At 47.8% G+C, this 23222-nt stretch overlaps 1 protein-coding gene across 1 annotated transcript in view; it reads left to right on the forward strand.

Annotated features, from left to right (window-relative positions):
- The window catches only part of LOC149439349 (uncharacterized), a 70433-nt gene extending 49679 nt beyond the window's left edge, over window positions 1-20754 (forward strand). The window contains exon 16 of the mRNA XM_089659161.1: window positions 20581-20754. Coding sequence (XP_089515287.1) covers window positions 20581-20672 — 92 coding nt within the window. The 3' untranslated portion in view covers window positions 20673-20754. The remainder of the gene's footprint in view (window positions 1-20580) is intronic.
- The last annotated feature ends 2468 nt before the right edge of the window (window positions 20755-23222 follow it).

A 23222-nucleotide genomic window follows, 5' to 3' on the forward strand; every position in this document is an offset into this window, starting at 1 on the left:
ATACGGGGCACCATTAATTCTTAATGACACCCCACGCATTGGTAAAATGGCCACATTCTCGCGCATGTGAAACAGCATGTGCAGCTCTTTGGTGATGTAATGGAACAGACTTGAGGCCGTCCTCTGTACGTTGACCACTACTGCTGTAGTCATAAAGTAATTTATAGCTCTATATATACAATATATTATGTAGGGCTGGATTTCAGTTCTAGATTTCATTCCTAGATCTGGGAAGAGGAAAAAAGGAAAGACCTCCTAAAACTGGGCTTACATGTTACCAAAAGTATTAAAAAGTGCACATTTTTATTTGTCAAAAAATTCTGACACGTATACATACAAAACAATGTATCATACAGAGTCATAATACAGCATCAGAATATGAAATTACATGATAAGGATACTCAGTATGACTGTTTGACTGGCCATAAAAGATATAGATTGGTATCATCATAGATGTACAAAACTGCAGAGGTACTAATCTAATTATTCCAACGCGTTTCAGAGTGATTCCACTCCTTCCTCAGGGAAGAGAGAACTCTGCATATGGATGACATCATCTACAAGATTAAACATAATTTGTTTGGAACAAATCTCGTATCCATAACAACATTTAATACCTTATAATCTGTAGATATACTTACAAAGATCTGGGGAGAGTGGTGAAAGGAGGAGCAAGCTACACCAAGGCCCATCTCTAAGGCCCCATTCACACCTGAGCATTTTGTAGCACAAACCTTGAAGCTCCAAAACTCTCAGGGAGAAAAAAATCAATATTACTCAATGGAGATGGTTCACAACTCTATGCCAAGTCGCCTGAAGCAGGACACCTGAAGCTCAAAAAAGTTTCGGAGATACTCTTGTAGATTGATGTGTTTTTGGCACATTTTCATTCCCATAGAAATACATAGAAACACAAAAATCACGTATGTTAATGCACTTTAGCACTTTTTGTCACGCGACCAAAAGCATTTTTCTGGCATGCCAAAACATGGCAACAACTGATGTCACAGATTACATTTTTCTCTACTGGCTAATACAAAAAAGCCAGAACTTAAAAAGCCAGATAATGCCTGAACAAATCGCACACAAACATTTGCGAACATGTGACAAAACGTGCAAAATAAAATCACAAAAACTCTATGCTCAGGTGTGAATGGGGCCTTAGACTCATGCTACAATCTGACCCTATATTCTCTGTGCAGTCAATTTTGGATTTACCAAAACTATGTGTGAACCCAGGGTACGCTCCGTTCACACCCATGCAGCTGCAACTGTGCACATATTTTTTTTTTTTTTATGGTTGAACTGGATGGACTTTTGTCTTTTTTCAGCCAGACTAACTATGAGAACCTACCTAATTATTCAATCAGTCTGTACCCAATCAGGTAGGCCCTTGCTTTACATACTTGCAGGTAGATCTAAGGGAGATTGTAATGTGTTTGGTAAGTTGAAGGCGAGGTTCACACTGTTGCGTTCCAGGAATGCATGCACAATCATAAGAGAAACACGCTGCAGTTTAGCAGATAAGTGGGGGTGCTATTAAAGTGTTACTAAATCCACAACAGTAAAATCAGTCTGTATATGGAGTAATGCATGCTTGTTATTCTCACTGTGGAACCTAAGGGGTTAATCTTCTGCACTGTGTGAAAATCCTGTCTTCTCTGATCCTCCCCTTCCAGTGTCCCCCTCTCATCTCCTGATAAGACATATCGTGTGGAGACACTCTGCACATACTCAGTTTGGTGTGTATATAAATAATTGCGTGTACTGTGGGAGACCGGATGTAGTGAATGCAGGGTCCTGGGTTTAGTAACACTTTAATCCTTAATGGCACTTTCACGCATCGTCAGAATGCCGACGTTTTCATGTGCTCAAAACCTCACCATGCGATTACATGCAGCACAATTTTTAAAAATGGTCCGTGACTTCTTTCCCCATATTTCTGCAGGTAGGTTAGTCCTGTGAAATGAAAGGGCCGCCCTACCCACAGAATGCAGTCCGCACAAGTGTGAACCCAGGATACGCTCCGTTCACACCTATGCAGCTGCAACAGTGCACACGTGTTTTTGCATGTCGCTCTTAGGGCAGCCCATTCATTGCAATGGACTGTCCTATAGTTATTATACAGGATTTGTAGAGCGCTAATATTTTTTGCTGCGCTTTACATTATAAAGTGAGACGGTATAATCACAATTAGAGATGAGCGAATCGAACATGACGAAGTGGAATTCGTTCCGAAGATTTGGAAAAATTCTATTCGCGACGAATCCGAAGATTAGCAAACTTCGGATGCACGAATCGAATTTTCCCAAAAATGGCGGCGACATGTGTGGCGACGGAGAAAATGGACAGAGAAGATGGGGCGGGGATCTCTGGGAAGGCGCGCAGACAAGGCGCGCTGACCCATAATGCATTCATGACATGTGATCGCATTAGCCAATCAGCAGCCAGCCAGCACTGTGTAATGGTGGAGCTATAAATCGCGGCCATCTTAGAATTCTCCATTAGCCTCCGGTCATTCAAGAGAGACAGACCTGTGTGTATTAAGGGACAGAGTTAGGGCCACAGAGACTTTAGGGCCACAGAATCGTTACTCAGGGACACAGAATCGTTACTCAGGGACACAGAATCGTTACTCAGGGACACAGAATCGTTACTCAGGGACACAGCTATCAAAGAATCGAAAATTTAAAGTGACATACACCCTTTTTTTTTTTGGTGGCTGTCGTGCACAGTTGGTGCTGCAGTTTGCCGATTGTGCAAAATAAACTGACTTTCTGCTTCACAACCACTATTGTACGTTCAAAGAGTTAAATCCATTTACACGCCGGCTGGCGGTAATATTTTTTGGGTGATTAGTGCATTCCAGTGACACAAACGTACAGTTTCCAGCCAACGGCAAGCTGCAATTGACCGATTGTGTACAATAAACTGACTTTCTGCTTCACAACCACTATTGTACGTTCAAAGAGTTAGATCCATTTACACGCCGGGTGGCGGTAATATTTTTTGGGTGATTAGTGCATTCCAGTGACATAAACGTACAGTTTCCAGCCAACGGCAAGCTGCAATTGACCGATTGTGCTAAATAAACTGACTTTCTGCTTCACAACCACTATTGTACGTTCAAAGAGTTAAATCCATATACACGCCGGGTGGCGGTAATATTTTTTGGGTGATTAGTGCATTCCAGTGACATAAACGTACAGTTTCCAGCCAACGGCAAGCTGCAATTGACCGATTGTGCTAAATAAACTGACTTTCTGCTTCACAACCACTATTGTACGTTCAAAGAGTTAGATCCATTTACACGCCGGGTGGCAGTAATATTTTTTGGGTGATTAGTGCATTCCAGTGACATAAACGTACAGTTTCCAGCCAACGGCAAGCTGCAATTGACCGATTGTGCTAAATAAACTGACTTTCTGCTTCACAACCACTATTGTATGTTCAAAGAGTTAATCCATTTACACGCCGGCTGGCGGTAATATTTTTTGGGTGATTAGTGCATTCCAGTGACACAAACGTACAGTTTCCAGCCAACGGCAAGCTGCAATTGACCGATTGTGTACAATAAACTGACTTTCTGCTTCACAACCACTATTGTACGTTCAAAGAGTTAGATCCATTTACACGCCGGGTGGCGGTAATATTTTTTGGGTGATTAGTGCATTCCAGTGACATAAACGTACAGTTTCCAGCCAACGGCAAGCTGCAATTGACCGATTGTGCTAAATAAACTGACTTTCTGCTTCACAACCACTATTGTACGTTCAAAGAGTTAGATCCATTTACACGCCGGGTGGCGGTAATATTTTTTGGGTGATTAGTGCATTCCAGTGACATAAACGTACAGTTTCCAGCCAACGGCAAGCTGCAATTGACCGATTGTGCTAAATAAACTGACTTTCTGCTTCACAACCACTATTGTACGTTCAAAGAGTTAGATCCATTTACACGCCGGGTGGCGGTAATATTTTTTGGGTGATTAGTGCATTCCAGTGACATAAACGTACAGTTTCCAGCCAACGACAAGCTGCAATTGACCGATTGTGCTAAATAAACTGACTTTCTGCTTCACAACCACTATTGTACGTTCAAAGAGTTAAATCCGGTTTTATTTTTGGGGCGCTTATTGAATTAAAGAGTATGTCAGACAACACGCAGAGGAGTGGCAGAGGAGGCAATGTTTCAGGAGCGAGCAGACGTGGCAGCAGAGGAAGGGGTCGAGGCAGCACTAGTCGCAGCCAGAGGCCAGTGCTCCCGGTGTCATCCAGCGGTCGTGTCTCCACCGACAACCCTGCCGTCATCGATTGGTTGACTCGGTCGTCTTCCTCTTCCCACGTCACCTCTGACACCTACAGCCAACGGTCGGTGGGTACGTCAGACACAACCGTTAGTTGGCATGGCCCGGGAGCAAGCCCACTGAAATCACGTGTCCTCTACCTGCCCCTGTCCTTTGCTGTTCCCTCACCAAGCGAAGTATCGCATGCTGTGGGCTCAGCCCCACTGTACAGTGAGGAAGAGCTAACAGAGGGCGGTCAGGAACAGGGGGAGACATCCGCCTCTTCAGCAGCCAGGCGAAGAAGTACTGGCGAGGAGAGTGGCTCGGTAGCCGGTCTAGAGACAGGTCTGTCTCCTGACCCACACGCAGCCGAGGGGGCTAGTAGTGACGCGGAGACCCTAATTGATGATGATGAGGCTGATCGCACTTGGCAGCCTCGTCGTCATCAGGCTATTGCTTCCGCATCATCAGGAGAAGAGGGTGCCAGCTTGCCAGCGAGCAAAACAGTCGGTGGGTTGCCCAGGAGGCAGCAGGGTCGCAGCAGTGTCAGTGGAGCCAAACGGCCACGGAGTAGAGCACCAGCTCCACTGCAGCCTACCACCACGGCCAGTAGTGGTGCCGGTGTGCACGGAGGAAGTAGCAGTCAGCCAGTGAGGAGTAGCGGGGGCAAAGTTTCCTACTTGGCGGTGTGGCAATTTTTCGTCAAGCCGCCCGAGGAAGTAAACGTAGCCGTATGTCGCCTATGTGGCCAGAAAGTCAAGCGTGGCCAGGGGGCCAATGTTGGGACTACAGCGTTGCGTCAGCATATGCAGCGTCGCCATTCGGTGGCCTGGGAAAACTGTGATAAATAGAGATGAGCAAATTATTCAAAAATTCGGTTCGGCTGATTCGACGAATTCGCCGAATAAATTTGCTTCGAGCCGAATATATTCGCTGCGAATTTAACTTATAAAAAGGGTGTTTCTAGGCTTCAGAGAGCCTTTATATTAGTGCAGAACACTGTACCTTTAATTTAAATGCCCTTGGAGTCTGCTGGGGAAGAGAAATACAGTTGCAAGAAAAAGTATGTGAACCCCTTGGGATTACGTGGAGTTTTGCATGAATTGGGCATAAAATGTGCTCTGAACGTCATCTAAGTCACAACAATAGAAGAACACAGTCTGCTGAACATAATACTACACAAACATTAGATGTTGCCATGGTTTAATTGCACATAACATGTAAATATTCACAGTGCAGGGAGGAAAAAGTATGTGAACCTTTGGACTTAATAACTGGTTGACCCTCCTTTGGCAGCAATAACCTCAACCAAACATTTCCTGTAGTTGCAGATCAGACCTGCACAACGATCTGGAGTCATTTTGGACCACTCCTCTTCACAAATCTGTTTCAGTGTAGCAATATTCTTGGGATGTCTGGTGTGAATCGCTCTCTTAAGGTCATGCCACAGCATTTCAATCGGGTTGAGGTCAGGACTCTGACTGGGCCACTCCAGAAGGCGTATTCTGTGCTGTTGCAGCCATTGTTTTGTTGAATGACTTGTATGCTTTGGGTCATTGTCCTGTTGCATCACCCATCCTCTGCGGAGCTTCAGTTGGCGGACAGATGGTCGTACGTTTTCCTGCAAAATGTCTTGATAAACTCTGGAATTCATTTTCCCATCAATGACAACAATCCGTCCAGGCCCTGAGGCAGCAAAGCAGCCCCAAACCATGATGCTCCCTCCGCCATGTTTCACAGTGGGGATGAGGTTTTGATGTTGGTGGGCTGTGCCTTTTTTTCTCCACACATAGTGTTGTGTGTTCTTCCCAAACAACTCAATCTTGGTTTCATCTGTCCACAGTATATTTTGCCAGTAGTGCTGTGGAACATCCAGGTGCTCTTTTTCAAACTTCAAACGTGCTGCAATATTCTTTTTGGACAGCAATGGCTTCCTCCGTGGTGTCCTCCCATGTACTCCATTCTTGTTTAATGTTTTCCTTATTGTAGATGTGTCAACAAAAATGTTAGCATGTGCCAGAGATTTCTGTAGGTCTTTAGCTGACACTCTGGGATTCTTCTTTACCTCATGCAGCATTCTGCGCGGTGCTCTTGCAGTCATTTTTACAGGACGACCACGCCTAGGGAGAGTAGCAACAGTGCTAAACTTTCTCCATTTGTAGACAGTCTGCCTTACCGTGGACACATGAACATCAAGGCTTTTGGAGATACTTTTGTAACCCTTTCCAGCTTCATGCAAGTCAACAATTCTTGATGGTAGGTCTTCTGAGAGCTCTTTTCTGCGAGGCATGGTTCACATCAGACAGTGCTTCTTGAAACCAGTAAACCCAAAACAGGTGTGTGTTTTTTAAGGGCAGGACAGCTGTCAGCAACACATCCAATATCATCACACTGATTGGAGTCAAGGTTGGCTCACTCCTGGCTCCAATTAGCTCTGGGAGAAGTCATTAAGCTAGGGCCTCACATACTTTTTCCTCCCTGCACTGTGAATGTTTACATGTTATGTGTAATTAAACCATGGCAACATCTAATGTTTGTGTAGTATTATGTTCAGCAGACTGTGTTCTTCTATTGTTGTGACTTAGATGACGTTCAGAGCACATTTTATGCCCAATTCATGCAAAACTCCACGTAATCCCAAGGGGTTCACATACTTTTTCTTGCAACTGTAATACTGTCAGTCAGTATGACATGCAGATGAGTGCCGTCGATCTTAGAATCACTGCACACTTCACTCATTTGGGCAGTCACGGGGCCAAAACCAGAGTGTGGAGCCACAGTGTGGCGGTGGAGGCAGCAGCAATGGGAGGCCATACAGCACCCTATGACAAAATGGAACCCACCAGCAGTGTGAGGAGACCTGAAAGTGGCACATGGCAGAGTGTGGCGATGGAGACAGCAGCAATGGGAGGCCGTACAGGGACCCATGACACACTCTGGACCTGGCAGCAGCATGAAGAGGCGGTACAGGGGCCCATGACAGATTACGGGCCTGGCAGCAGCATGAGGAGTCGGTACGGGGACCCATGGCAGATTACGGGCCTGGCAGCAGCATGAGGAGGCGGTACAGGGGCCCATGGCAGAGTGGCGGAGCGTAAGCAGCTAAAATTGAAGGCCATACAGAGGCCTATGTTAAAAAGTCCCCCCAGCAGCAGCGTGGGGAGACGACTATCAAGAGTCCAATGGCAGAGTGGCGGAGCAGAAGCAGCTTCAATTGAAGGCCATACACAGGCCTAGGTTTAAAAGTCCCTCACAGTTAATTCCAATAACGAACTCTACTCCTCCGTGCAATCTACTTACGAGACCCTGGGCAGGTCTGGGTCCAATTTGTGGTAGAGACTGGTTTTGTTCAGCCATGCTTGAGCGAGTAATAACAGGTCTGTGCTGCCCTTTGGTGTCTGGCTTAATGCGCACAACACTGAACGTCCCAGCGTTTGTCAACGATTTGCCGTTAAGTGATGCAAACCCGCTGAACCACGTTCATGAGGAGCCGGTACAGGGGGCCATGAATCAGTATGGACCTGGCAGCAGCGTGCGCAGACGACAGAGGCACATGGCGCAGGGTGGCGGTGTAGGCAGCATTATTCTGAAGCCATACACAGGCCTAGGTTAAAAAGCGGAAGCCGTCAGCAGCGTGAGCAGACGACAGAGACACATGGCGCAGGGTGGCGGTGGATGCAGCAGTATTCGGAAGCCAAACACAGGCCTCGGTTAAAAAGCGGAAGCCGTCAGCAGCGTGAGCAGACGACAGAGGCACATGGCGCAGGGTGGCGGTGGAGGCAGCAGCAATGGAAGGCCATACAGCACCCTATCACAAAATGGAACCCACCAACAGTGTAAGGAGACCTGAAAGTGGCACATGGCAGAGTCTGGCGATGAAGTCAGCAGCAATGGGAGGCCGTACAGGGACCCATGACACACTCTGGACCTGGCAGCAGCAAGAGGAGGCGGTACAGGGGCCCATGGCAGAGTGGCGAAGCGTAAGCAGCTTAAATTGAAGGCCATACAGAGGCCTATGTTAAAAAGTCCCCCCAGCAGCAGTGTGGGGAGACGACTATCAAGAGTCCAATGGCAGAGTGGCGGAGAGTAAGCAGCTTCAATTAAAGGCCATACAGAGGCCTATGTTAAAAAGTCCCCCCAGCAGCAGCGTGGGGAGATGACTATCAAGAGTCCAATGGCAGAGTGGCGGAGCGGAAGCAGCTTCAATTGAAGGCCATACACAGGCCTAGGTTAAAAAGTCCCCCCAGCAGCAGTGTGGGGAGACGACTATCAAGAGTCCGATGGCTGAGTGGTAACGATTCTGTGTCCCTGAGTAACGATTCTGTGGCCCTAAAGTCTCTGTGGCCCTAACTCTGTCCCTTAATACACACAGGTCTGTCTCTCTTGAATGACCGGAGGCTAATGGAGAATTCTAAGATGGCCGCGATTTATAGCTCCACCATTACACAGTGCTGGCTGGCTGCTGATTGGCTAATGCGATCACATGTCATGAATGCATTATGGGTCAGCGCGCCTTGTCTGCGCGCCTTCCCAGAGATCCCCGCCCCATCTTCTCTGTCCATTTTCTCCGTCGCCACACATGTCGCCGCCATTTTTGGGAAAATTCGATTCGTGCATCCGAAGTTTGCTAATCTTCGGATTCGTCGCGAATAGAATTTTTCAAAATCTTCGGAACGAATTCCACTTCGTCATGTTCGATTCGCTCATCTCTAGTGATAAAGATACGGCGGTTCTGCCTGCCCCAGCCCCCGCTCCATCACCCGCTCCGTTACTTGCTCCGTCACCCGACGTCAATCGCCCTCTATCAGCCAGTCAAGGCTCCAACACCTCTGCTGAGGGGAGTTGTCGCTCGTTGGCATCTTCCGCTCGTTCAGATGCTCCTTCTCCTGCTACTCCTCTTCACGGATTCCGTCAGCAGTCTTTCTTGGAATCCGTTTCCAAGAGACAACAGTTTGCGAGCACGCACCCGACGGTGCAGAAGCTGAACGTCCTCCTGTCCAAGTTGCTGGTGCTGCAGTCCCTCCCTTTCCAAGTGGTGGACTCAGCACCTTTCCGAGAAATGATGGCTTGTGCCGAGCCGCGGTGGAGAGTGCCAAGCCGGCATTTCTTTGCCAAAAAGGCAGTGCCAGCCCTGCATTCACATGTAGAAGAGATGGTGGGCCAGTCTTTGAGCATGTCGATCTCTGCCAAAGTGCACGGCAGTGCCGATGTGTGGAGCTGTAACTACGGTCAGGGACAGTACATGTCATTTACGGCCCACTGGGTGAACGTGGTGCCGGCACAGCCGCACCAGCAACTTGGACAGGTCACGCCGCTTTTGCCTCCACGTTTGCACGTCCTTGGTCCAGCAAAGATGTCCGCCTCTACCACCTCTTCTTCCGCCGTGTCCTCAGCCGCCACCCCCGTGCCAAGTCCCATTACCCGACCGGCATATCACATGTGCAGGGCGCAACGGTGTCACGCTGTTCTGCACCTGGTATGCCTTGGCGAACGTAGTCACACAGGGGAGGAACTTCTGAGTGTAATGAACAGAGAAATCGACAGATGGATGTCTCCGCGCAAACTGAAAATCGGAACCATGTTGACCGACAACGGAAAGAACATGGTGTCTGCTCTGCGTCAAGGAAGGTTGTGCCATGCGCCATGCATGGCTCACGTGTTCAATCTGGTTGTCAAGCGGTTCCTAAAATCCACCATCCCACTGCAAGACATCCTTAAAATGTCACGTAAACTTTGCATGCATTACAGCCATTCCTACACCGCAAAGCACACCCTCCTTGAGCTGCAGCGGCAGAACGGAATTCCACAGCATCACCTGATCTGCGACGTTGCAACAAGGTGGAATTCAACCCTACATATGTTAGACCGCCTTTACGAACAGCGAAAGGCCATCACCGATTTCCTGATGTTACAAGCGGATAAAGGTACTCCCCTGTGTAACTTCGATGTCAGCCATTGGCAGCTCATGCGTGACACCTGCCGCTTGCTCAGGCCCTTTGAGGAGGCCACGCTATTCGTGAGTCGGCAGGACTATGGGATGAACGACGTCATTCCTCTGTTGCACGTCCTGGAACAAATGCTGTTAACAATGGCTGGTCAGGGTGCGGTAGACGTGGCGCACAGATCTCAACGCCACATGACCCCTGTGGGGGCAGGACAGGAAGAAGAGGAGGAGGTAGAGGAGGACATTGGTGCTCAGGAATCATTGAGTGAAATGGGTGGTTTTTCCACTCAGCGGACAGGAGTGGAGGAGCAGGAGCATCTGGTAGAGGAGGAGGAGGAGACAGAGGACCCAGACGCACCGTGGCAGTATGCTGTGGAGATGGAGGCAGGGAGTCCCTCGCATTCCTTGGCACAAATGGCCCATAGCATGCTCGGTTGCTTGCGTAGCGACAGCCGAATAATAACCATCAGACAGAGGGATGACTTTTGGCTGTCCACCTTGTTGGACCCTCGCTACCGTTCAAAAATGGTGGCCTTTTTCACACCTGCTGAGAGGGAGGCCAAAATAAAGTACTATAAAAACCACCTATGTAGTCAGTTGGTCTCTGCCTTTCTGCGCCAACGTCCATCCTCAGACACTGTGGGCCCTGTGCGCTCGCGTTCCGCTGCCATGGCAGCAGGGGAGGGGTGGGGTGGTAGGAGCAGTGGCAGCTCCACCAGCAGCGGCTGCCTCAGTCTGCAGTCGATGATGAGTAGCTTTCTTCACCAGCGCAGTGAGGAAACTACTAACCAGCCGCAGCAGCAGCAGCAGCAGCATCAGGTGGACCTGGAGCAGGAGCTCAAACAACAGGCTTGGGCCTACTTGGACAGCACCCTGCCAACCGAGGTAGACAATCCCCTTGACTACTGGGCAACGAAACTTGACCTTTGGCCCCAACTAGCTGAATTTGCCCTTGAAAGGCTGTCATGCCCGGCCAGTAGCGTGGCATCGGAGCGCGTGTTTAGTGCGGCAGGAGGTATTGTAACTCCGCGGAGGACACGACTGTCCACCCAAAGTGTGGAGAGACTGACGTTTGTGAAAATGAATCAGGCGTCGATTAGTCTGGATTTCAAACCATCAGTTCCTGACACAACTGACTAAATCCGCCATGAATCATGCCCCAAACATGTTATTAGGGACAAATGGAAGACCTCCACCTGATCCGTACATTTGTATATATATTTTATTGAGAGGCTGCTGGTCGGCCGACTCATGTTTTGCACATTTTTAATGACTTATACTCTGCAGGTCGGGCCCCTCATGAATTGGGGTTTTTAAATTATTTATACTTCGCTGGACGACCGTCACATGAATTGAACCTTTTTAATGACTTATACTCTGCTGGTCGGGCCCTTCATGAATTGGTGTTTTTAAATTATTTATACGTCGCTGGACGACTGTCACATGAATTTAAACTTTTTAATTATTTATAGTCGACCAGTTCCAGACCGATGGAATAGCAATTTTTTTAAATATTTATTTGACACGTGTTGTCCATCTCATCAATGAGGTGGACTGTTTATTTATTGGCCACGGTTTGGCCCCCTCCTGTTTCTTACATTGTTAACTTGTTGTATCGGTCACGGTTTGGCCACATGTTTGGTTGTCTTGTTAAGATTTTCTGTAATGTACACAGTTACGCTTGACTTGTCGACTTTCCACAATCTACTAAGGTATAGCATCGCATCAAAGGACTTTTTTTTTTTTTTTTGGTCTAAACCATTTCTTATAATGTCATTTTGTAGGATACGCCGCTGTAAGGCGACCTACTTTTTTGTCACTGTGTAGACATCTATTTATAGGCTGATGTTTGGCCAGAAAGATATATTTAGTAATAACCTAGCCGTTCAAGCCGCTCACTGAACACCTCGGGAATTGCTTTGTATATCTGTCGCCTTAGAGGCCGCTGTCTGAACAGCTCATGAATTGCTTTCTATATGTGTCGCCTTTGAGGCCGCTGGCTGGACAGCTGATGAATTGATTTGTATATATGTACTTATTGTCCGCTGTCCGGACAGCTCATGAATTACTTTTTGTATATAGCCTTCCAAACCACTCTCAGAATAAGTCATGATATTCATGCTGTGTATAGCCTTATAGGCCAATGGTCAATCAAGTCATGATTGTTATAGTGAGTATAGCCTTATAGGCCGCTGTCTTTACAACTTTATAATTCCATGCAGTATATAGCCCTATCGGCCACTTTCTGGCATCCAGTTGCTGTAGCCCCCATCACCACACTGTGCCACGGGCCCCTGTACCGCCTTCTCATACTGCTGCCAGATCCATCCTCTGCCATGTGCGTCTTTGTCGTCTGCTCACGCTGCTGGGTTCCAGTTTTAAACCTAGGCCTGTGTATGGCTTCCGAATACTGCTGCCTCCACCGCCACCCTGCGCCATGTGCCTCTGTCGTCTGCTCACGCTGCTGACGGCTTCCGCTTTTTAACCTAGGCCTGTGTATGGCTTCAGAATAATGCTGCCTCCACCGCCACCCTGCGCCATGTGCCTCTGTCGTCTGCTCACTCTGCTGACGGCTTCCGCTTTTTAAACTAGTCCTGTGTATGTCTTCCGAATACTGCTGCCTCCACCGCCACCCTGCGCCATGTGCCACTTTCGGGTCTCCTCACACTGCTGCCAGGTCCATACTGATTCATGGCCCCCTGTACCGGCTCCTCATGAACGTGGTTCAGCGGGTTTGCATCACTTAATGGCAAATCGTTGACAAATGCTGGGATGTTCAGTGTTGTGCGCATTAAGCCAGACACCAAAGGGCAGCACAGGCCTGTTATTACTCGCTCAAGCATGGCTGAACAAAACCAGTCTCTACCACAAATTGGACCCAGACCTGCCCAGGGTCTCGTAACTAGATTGCACGGAGGAATAGAGTCCGTTATCGGAATTAAATAGACAAAACGCCTGTCAGGGCTCCCAGGTGTGACCAGAGGTGTGTGACTGACGCAGGGAAACGCAGACTTCAGATATGTGATAAACAATATAATTTATTAACACTAACAATACAAACATAAACGCAGTGCAATACTAAACATAATACAGTGCAAACAAACCAAACCAACCACCCACAGATAACAGTACATACAAGCAAGCGTCGTCAGGCAGGCCGGGTCAATATCAATTGGGCAGGTAGGTACAGGGGGAGCAAGCAGAGATTGGTCGGGGTCACAGGCCAGGTTCAGCAGGTAGCTAGCAGCGTAGTACAGAGGGTCAGGCAGAGGGATGGTCAGGGTCGCAAGCCAGGGATCAGAACAGGTAGCAGGCAGCGTAGTACAGAGGGTCAGGCAGAGGGATGGTCAGACAAGCCAGGGATCAGAGCAGGGTCAGCAGAGAATCAGACAGGAACAGAGAGCAGGAACAGGATACAGGGCCCAAGAGAAACACAACACCAAGGCAGAGTCTGCAAGTCTGGCCATCCCTTAAATACCCCAGCATAATCAGTTCCAGGTGTTAGCTGGCTGCAAAGTTGAGTCTCTGATTGCTGGGAGCACCCGCTGGCCAGCCCTGGTACTGCAGATCAAAAGGCAGGTGAGTCCCACCATTGCTGGCTAGTCCATTCCTGACAGTACCCCCCCCTCAAGGAGCGGCCTCAGGACGCTCCAAACAGTCCTAGCTGGGCAAAATGTTCCACCGCCCGGGTCTGGTAACTGGCAGGATATCAAAGACTGGCACACCGGGCAGGACTCCGGGCAGCGGCACACCGGGCAGGACTCCGGGCAGCGGCACACCGGGCAGGGGCACACCGGGCAGAGGCACATTGGGCAAGGGCACACCGGGCAGAGGCACATCGGGCAGGACTCCGGGCAGAGGCACATCGGGCAGGACTCCGGGCAGAGGCACATCGGGCAGGACTCCGGGCAGAGGCACATCGGGCAGGACTCCGGGCAGAGGCACATCGGGCTGGACTCCGGGCAGAGGCACATCGGGCTGGACTCCGGGCAGAGGCACATCGGGCTGGACTCCGGGCAGAGGCACATCGGGCTGGACTCCGGGCAGAGGCACATCGGGCTGGACTCCGGGCAGAGGCACATCGGGCTGGACTCCGGGCAGAGGCACATCCGGCTGAAGAGAGGCATCCGGCTGAAGAGAGGCTTCAGGCTGAGTAGAGGCTTCAGGCTGAGTCACGGAAGGCAGGTTCACCGGTTTGGATACTGGCAGGATGGTATTGGTTGGAAAGAATTTTCGCTTTTTTCTGGTTTTAACTACTGGAGCACTGCAAGTAAACGCAGGTCTGCAAACGAATGGAGCAGCTGGAGACAGAGAAAAACTGGAGGATGGAACAGGAGAGGGAGCAGTTGCTACAGAGGGCTTTTTTACAGGGTTAAAGGCAGGATAGGTGCAGCGAGTGGGAACAGGGTACTGACATGCGGTAGATAGCCAAGTATACTGGGCTGTAACTGGAGGAGCTGGTGGGAATACAGGAGTAGAGTTAGAAGCAGGACTGGGTTTTTGTAAGCTGACTGAGGCTGGGTGCAACAAGTCTGTCCATGTCTGCAGTATGGGTTGAACAAAGCTGAGCTTACACAAAGCCTGTCTGGTCAATGACTGCACTGCGTTTATACAATCTCTTAGTGTCTGTGGTGAACATGTGGAATAACGCTCCAGAAAGTAACCCACATCATCCTCTAATAACCACACCAGGGACTCTACCTGGTCTGCACTAAATGGTGGCAAAAATTCATCCCTGCATTTGGGGGAACCAGATGAAACCAACTCAGCACAAACCTCAATCAAAGGCTGCACCTCAGAGAACTCTGTGCCCTGATCTACTAGAACATGAGCGAGCCATATACATTCTAGTAGTTGATCCCTGGGATACTCCTTCAGAGTTTGATAAGCATACTCCCTGTCATCAAACACTAGCAGAGATAAATACACAACCTCATCCAGATCCATCCTTCCCAGCAACAAGCCAAGATGGCTTCCCTGTGCAGCCACTTCTGGTCAGGATTGGCCTTGGTGTAATGTCAGGGCTCCCAGGTGTGACCAGAGGTGTGTGACTGACGCAGGGAAACGCAGACTTCAGATATGTGATAAACAATATAATTTATTAACACTAACAATACAAACATAAACGCAGTGCAATACTAAACATAATACAGTGCAAACAAACCAAACCAACCACCCACAGATAACAGTACATACAAGCAAGCGTCGTCAGGCAGGCCGGGTCAATATCAATTGGGCAGGTAGGTACAGGGGGAGCAAGCAGAGATTGGTCGGGGTCACAGGCCAGGTTCAGCAGGTAGCTAGCAGCGTAGTACAGAGGGTCAGGCAGAGGGATGGTCAGGGTCACAAGCCATGGATCAGAACAGGTAGCAGGAAGCGTAGTACAGAGGGTCAGGCACAGGGATGGTCAGACAAGCCAGGGATCAGAACAGGTAGCAGGCAGCGTAGTACAGAGGGTCAGGCAGAGGGATGGTCAGACAAGCCAGGGATCAGAGCAGGGTCAGCAGAGAATCAGACAGGAACAGAGAGCAGGAACAGGATACAGGGCCCAAGAGAAACACAACACCAAGGCAGAGTCTGCAAGTCTGGCCATCCCTTAAATACCCCAGCATAATCAGTTCCAGGTGTTAGCTGGCTGCAAAGTTGAGTCTCTGATTGCTGGGAGCACCCGCTGGCCAGCCCTGGTACTGCAGATCAAAAGGCAGGTGAGTCCCACCATTGCTGGCTAGTCCATTCCTGACAACGCCACACCAAAAAGAGTGGCCATTTCCAACACTTATTCCAGAAAGAGGAACAACCCGTTTCATATACGGCCCGTAGACGTTTCACGTCTGCCACATTCAGTCGATTTAAGACGCAAGCTCCACTTCCTGTGGTCTCTGACCGTCGATATACCTTTAAGTGTCAGCTTTGAAGCTATATTCCCTCCGGAGCACTGACACTGGTGCCCTTCCGTCAACATGCCTTTAAGTTTCAGTTTTCAACCATATTCCCCACAGAAGCCAAACTCCTGGGTATCCCAGAAGCTGCGCAGCGGGTCAGGGCAATAAAGCTCCCGGTTCGCAGGTTGTTCCGTCTTTTGGATGGAAGTACGACGGTATATGATCTTCTTCGCACCCACGGCATTACCTCATAAAATTTCTGCATTGCATCTGCAATCACAACGCTGACTTCCCGGATCGCCACTCAGCCATTGGACTCTTGATAGTCGTCTCCCCACACTGCTGCTGGAGGGACTTTTTAACCTAGGCCTGTGTATGGCCTTCAATTGAAGCTGCTTCCGCTCCGCCACTCTGCCATTGGACTCTAGATAGTCGTCTACCCACGCTGCTGCTGGGGGGACTTTTTAACATAGGCCTCTGTATGGCCTTTAATTGAAGCTGCTTCCGCTCCGCCACTCTGCCATGGGCCTCTTGGGTATCCCAGAAGCTGCTCAGCGGGTCAGGGCAATAAAGCTCCCGGTTCGCAGGTTGTTCCGTCTTATGGATGGAAGTACGACGGTATATGATCTTCTTCGCACCCACGGCATCACCTCATAGAATTTCTGCATTGCATCTGCAATCACAACGCTGACTTCCCGGATCGCCACTCAGCCATTGGACTCTTGATAGTCGTCTCCCCACACTGCTGCTGGGGGGACTTTTTAACCTAGGCCTGTGTATGGCCTTCAATTGAAGCTGCTTCCGCTCCGCCACTCTGCCATTGGACTCTTGATAGTCGTCTCCCCACGCTGCTGCTGGGGGGACTTTTTAACATAGGCCTCTGTATGGCCTTTAATTGAAGCTGCTTACGCTCCGCCACTCTGCCATGGGCCTCTTGGGTATCCCAGAAGCTGCTCAGCGGGTCAGGGCAATAAAGCTCCCGGTTCGCAGGTTGTTCCGTCTTATGGATGGAAGTACGACGGTATATGATCTTCTTCGCACCCACGGCATTACTTCGTAGAATTTCTGCATTGCATCTGCAATCACAACGCTGACTTCCCGGATCGCCACTCAGCCATTGGACTCTTGATAGTCGTCTCCCCACGCTGCTGCTGGGGGGACTTTTTAACCTAGGCCTGTGTATGGCCTTCAATTGAAGCTGCTTACGCTCCGCCACTCTGCCATTGGACTCTTGATAGTCGTCTCCCCACACTGCTGCTGGGGGGACTTTTTAACATAGGCCTCTGTATGGCCTTTAATTTAAGCTGCTTACGCTTCGCCACTCTGCCATGGGCCCCTGTACCGCCTCCTCTTGCTGCTGCCAGGTCCAGAGTGTGTCATGGGTCCCTGTATGGCCTCCCATTGCTGCTGACTTCATCACCAGACTCTGCCATGTGCCACTTTCAGGTCTCCTTACACTGTTGGTGGGTTCCATTTTGTGATAGGGTGCTGTATGGCCTTCCATTGCTGCTGCCTCCACCGCCACCCTGCGCCATGTGCCTCTGTCGTCTGCTCACGCTGCTGACGGCTTCCGCTTTTTAACCGAGGCCTGTGTTTGGCTTCCGAATACTGCTGCATCCACCGCCACCCTGCGCCATGTGTCTCTGTCGTCTGCTCACGCTGCTGACGGCTTCCGCTTTTTAACCTAGGCCTGTGTATGGCTTCAGAATAATGCTGCCTACACCGCCACCCTGCGCCATGTGCCTCTGTCGTCTGCTCACGCTGCTGCCAGGTCCATACTGATTCATGGCCCCCTGTACCGGCTCCTCATGAACATGGTTCAGTGGGTTTGCATCACTTAACGGCAAATCGTTGACAAACGCTGGGACGTTCAGTGTTGTGCGCATTAAGCCAGACACCAAAGGGCAGCACAGACCTGTTATTACTCGCTCAAGCATGGCTGAACAAAACCAGTCTCTACCACAAATTGGACCCAGACCTGCCCAGGGTCTCGTAAGTAGATTGCACGGAGGAGTAGAGTTCGTTATTGGAATTAACTGTGAGGGACTTTTAAACCTAGGCCTGTGTATGGCCTTCAATTGAAGCTGCTTCTGCTCCGCCACTCTGCCATTGGACTCTTGATAGTCGTCTCCCCACGCTGCTGCTGGGGGGACTTTTAACATAGGCCTCTGTATGGCCTTCAATTTTAGCTGCTTACGCTCCGCCACTCTGCCATGGGCCCCTGTACCGCCTCCTCATGCTGCTGCCAGGCCCGTAATCTGCCATGGGCCCTCGTACCAACTCCTCATGCTGCTGCCAGGCCCGTAATCTGTCATGGGCCCCTGTACCGCCTCCTCATGCTGCTGCCAGGTCCGGAGTGTGTCATGGGTCCCTGTAAGGCCTCCCATTGCTGCTGTCTCTATCGCCACACTCTGCCATGTGCCACTTTCAGGTCTGCTCACACTGCTGGTGGGTTCTATTTTGTCATAGGGTGCTGTATGGCCTCCCATTGCTGCTGCCTCCACCGCCACACTGTGGCTCCACACTCTGGTTTTGGCCCCGTGACTGCCCAAATGAGTGAAGTGTGCGGTGATTCTAAGATCGACGGCACTCATCTGCATGTCATACTGACTGACAGTATTATTTCTCTTCCCCAGCAGACTCCAAGGGCATTTAAATTAAAGGTACAGTGTTCTGCACTAATATAAAGGCTCTCTGAAGCCTAGAAACACCCTTTTTATAAGTTAAATTCGCAGCGAATATATTCGGCTCGAAGCGAATTTATTCGGCGAATTCGGCGAATCAGCCGAACCGAATTTTTGAATAATTCGCTCATCTCTAATCACAATACAATTCGATACAGGATGGTTAGGAGGGCTCTGCTCCTGAGAGCTTACAATCTAATGTAATATGGCCTGTGCTCCAAATTCACACAAAAGAAGTGCATGACCCTTTTTTTTTCAAATGAAAGCGCATATTTGCATTGGTTACATCAGCTAACATAGTTAGTCTGGCTGAAAAAAGACAAAAGTCCATCCAGTTCAACCATAAAAAAAGAAAAAAAAAAGTTATAATCCTATACCCACAGATGATCCAGAGGAAGGCAAAAAACCCAGCAAAGCATGATCCAATTTGCTCCTGCAGGGAAACAAATTCCTTCCTGATCCCCCGACAGGCAATCAGATATTCCCTGGATCAACTTTACCTATAAATGTTAGTATCCAGTTATATTCTGTGTATCTAAGAAATAATCCAGGACTTTTTTAAACCTGTTCTGGGGTGCGATTTTGTAAACACATTTGCAAGGTGCATTGGGGCCATTAAGCATTTTTGCGTTTTTACTTGTGTTTTTCATGCTTTTTTTTGTAGGGGGATACTGGTCGTTAGGCACAAAACCCTGCCAAAAAATGCACCAAAAACACATGTACATGCGTTTTTCATCTATTGAAGTCTATAGGGCCAAAAACGCTCTACGCTGCAACAAAAGAAGTACATACATCTTTTCAAAAGTTGCACTGCACCATGTGACATTGATGTGAACGGGTACCATAGAGAATAATCTGCATTCCAATGTCAGAGGAAATCGCATTAGTGTGAATGAGGTCTAAAGGGGCCCCGCAGCTTAGGCTGCATATAGTACCAACTGTTATGGCAGCCTGCGCAATATACTCTTTGTACTTTTTTACTTTCAGTTACTTTTTTGTCTGAGGAAGTACTATCAATGAAAGAGGAAAGGATAGAAAGGTAATTTTGGTTTAGAGCCGCTATGATTCATATCTGAAGGAGACACAAGAGGAATTGTGAAAAGGAAATGATAGATTTTTCACCACAATGTGCTCTTGGTAGAAACTTAACTTGGAACAATGAGCAAAATCAAAAATATCATATATGACACAGTCTGTCAATGGCATTAATACATCCCTGCAACATTAATTACCCATTGATCCTGCAAGTAGATCCATTATGTTTTCTCTTCCTTTAAGAGGCCAGGGTGTCCAGCCAAAGTTTCAGTTACAAGGGATTGGACAAACCATACAAAACTGGTAGAATGCATGAAGGTAAAAAACCTTAAGCCTTTACAACCACTTTAATGCAACTGACAGACTGAATTATATATATATATAAACACACACAGGGGCAGACTGACAACTCATGGGGCCCCGGGCAATAGGGGATCATGGGGCCCCTGTGTCCTTGCCCAAACTCAAAAAAAGCCTATGTAAAAGGTACCAGGGGCATCTCATGGGGCCCCCTACTGACCCCAGGCCCTTGGGCAGTGCCTGAGTTTCCAAATGGTCAGTCCGCCCCGTACACACACGTACACACACACGTACACACACACACACACACACACACACACACACACACACACACACACACTTTGTAATGTTTCACACACACACACACACACACACACACTTTGTAATGTTTCTCCATAGGCATCCAATCATTTATTTATTTTACTTTTACTCTTTTTATATATATTACAGCTAAACATTCTGTTGTGGGTCCTGTTCAAAGGGAAAAGTTCCAACTTTATGCATCCTGCTTGTCCTTGCCTAACATAAAAGTGAAAGAATAAAAAGGTTACTGTATATCACTGCTACTATAGAAACCTCTGTTAATAACTGCCTCCATTTAATAAAAAATGGTATTAGACTACACTAGAAGACTTTCATTCACAAATGTATGTTTCATGAACGTTTGTTCAATTTTTGAATCGGGAGGGTGATCAAATCAGCATTGGCTTTCACACACAGTGGCAAGAAAATTTGAAGGCGCAGGATGGAATATTTTTCTTGACTAAACAAATTTCCAACAATGAATGTGGTTTTCATTTGGAACATTCCATTCATTACAAAATGTAACATTAGAAGCACACAACAGTTTAAATTTAATCAAGTCATTGAAAGTACTGATGAGAATTATCGAACAAACTTTCATTCAAAAATATACTAGTGTATGGTAAGTTTAAATCTGGCTGACAATCTGTAGGAATCCCAAAAGAGGAGTCAAGCTTGTCCCTCAGAAGATTTTTTAAAAACATATTTAATACTAAAAATATATTCGCAAGCATGTGCAAAAACATCACCACTATTGCTCCACCCCACGCGCTTCGTCCACATGGACTCGGAATCCCTAGAAGTCATCTATGCGGATGAAGAATGTTGTGGATCGGAGCTGAGCAGTGTTTCTATGCCTGTTTCAGTTTATGCTTGTGAATACCTGCTTTTATTAATAAATATAAAATTTTAAGCATACTACAAAATTGGATTCTCCTTTGTGTTATCCCGTACATCTATTGCATGGCATATGGCATGGCATCATTATATCAGGAGACTTAGTGCTAATGAAACTGTTCCCTGTGGAGATTATAAAGCGCAAGTGGACCTCCACCGTATTGAGGTCTGATATTTTGGTAAGAGGTGACTGCATGTGTGGTGGTGGAAACAAAGTTTTATTGGAAGCACAGCGAGATGTCTTTTGCACCGAAATTGTTGATTCACCAATGGATGGACTTACATTAATTTATACGCATTATGTGTTGATGTGTATTCTATTTTTTATTTATTGCACTGGTTATTTATTGTAATGAATGTTTTTACTGATATTTATGCACATTGTCATTAGTATTTAAAAGGTATAGCGCAACACATTTTGCACTCTAATCAAAAACAAATGCAAACATTTCGTGCTCCACTAATAGATGTAAAATATACTCAATGAACTTATTCATAAACAATATAAAATTCAAAGTAATTTTCAATAAATTATAAACAACATTTGTGAGTCCAACTTTGGTGTGCAGTCCTTCTGAAACTGCATAACTGTGCAATCTCCAGTTTAAGTAGCACAGTGCTGAATAGCAAACAAATGCCCTGGTTATGAGGGGGGCAAAATTTTTCAGAGCTCAACTAGTTAAATAGAAGACTGGTCTCTAAAGAGACCCATCATAGTATGTGATCACAATAACCATCACAGTACAGGCCTGGGTCATAAAATCAGACCCCATTTTGTTGGCATAGGAAAGTGAGTGAGAATGTGTGGGAGTGAGTAATTACAACAATTAACATCTGCTAGTCCAAGCAACAACCTGTTAGGCCAGGTTTATTGACCAATCATATACTAGTTCAGGCTTCAGAAGGCAGAATACACATTCATGGCTAAGTATGTCTCTTTTCCTGAAAAAGTCAAATTTGAAATATGTCTCATAACTGCTGAGCTAATAACATTACTTTAGAATAGGAATATATTCACACATATTAATTATTTATCAGCATCTTTAGACCAAACACTCCTACAGTATATAATGAAATGCAGGAAGATAATGGGGAACATTACTCTTTTTGAGTCTACTCATATGAGAAAGCTCATGATTAGTCTCTATCAATTTGGGACTTAATTCTGTGTAATAGTATGTTAGTTCCCGGAATGTAAAACATAGTAGTCTGGAAATATATATATTTTTTTCTCCATAAGATGCCCTTTTCCCCCCCCAAAAAATGGGGGAAAATGTCTCTGTCTGTCTGTCTTATGGAGCGAATATGGAGTGGCCAAGTCGTACCTAGTGCAACCAGGATCTTACAGTCTCAGGTCCTATACAGCAGCCAGGCAAACAGCAACTTCACACACTGATTCAGGAATCACAGTTCATGAGGGTAGCTGTCAGGGTCCTGTCCATGGCAGGAGTTCTGGAACATCTGGCATTTCTGCCAGTACTCTACATGGCCGCAGAAGTATACATCAGCCTCAGTCTGGTGCCAGATGGCTTTTATAAGGAGGCTCATCACTTCCTCTAGTTGCTGGATGATCTCTAGCTCCCCGTGCCCTGTTCCGGTTTCCTGTGCTTCTGACTTGTGATTTCCTGTTACCGTCTCGGCTTGCTCCTGGACCTGTCTACTCTGATTTACCCCTGATCTGACCTCGGCTTGGCTTACGGATACTCTCTCTCTCCCCTCTGTGTATGACCTTGGCTATCCCATCTGACTACGACCACTCTGATTCCCACTTGGTACCTGACCTTGGCTTGAACTGACTACCCAGTAAACATCCAAATCCCGGAAGGGCTTGCATACCACACACAGGCGTCTCCTGTCTGCAGACCTATCTCCGTGCCCCAGCTGTGCTTCTG

Source organism: Staurois parvus, unplaced genomic scaffold (assembly GCF_062004578.1).
Source record: "Staurois parvus isolate SC_StPar_1 unplaced genomic scaffold, SC_StPar_1.0 ptg001133l, whole genome shotgun sequence".
Classification (NCBI taxonomy): Eukaryota; Metazoa; Chordata; class Amphibia; order Anura; family Ranidae; genus Staurois; species Staurois parvus.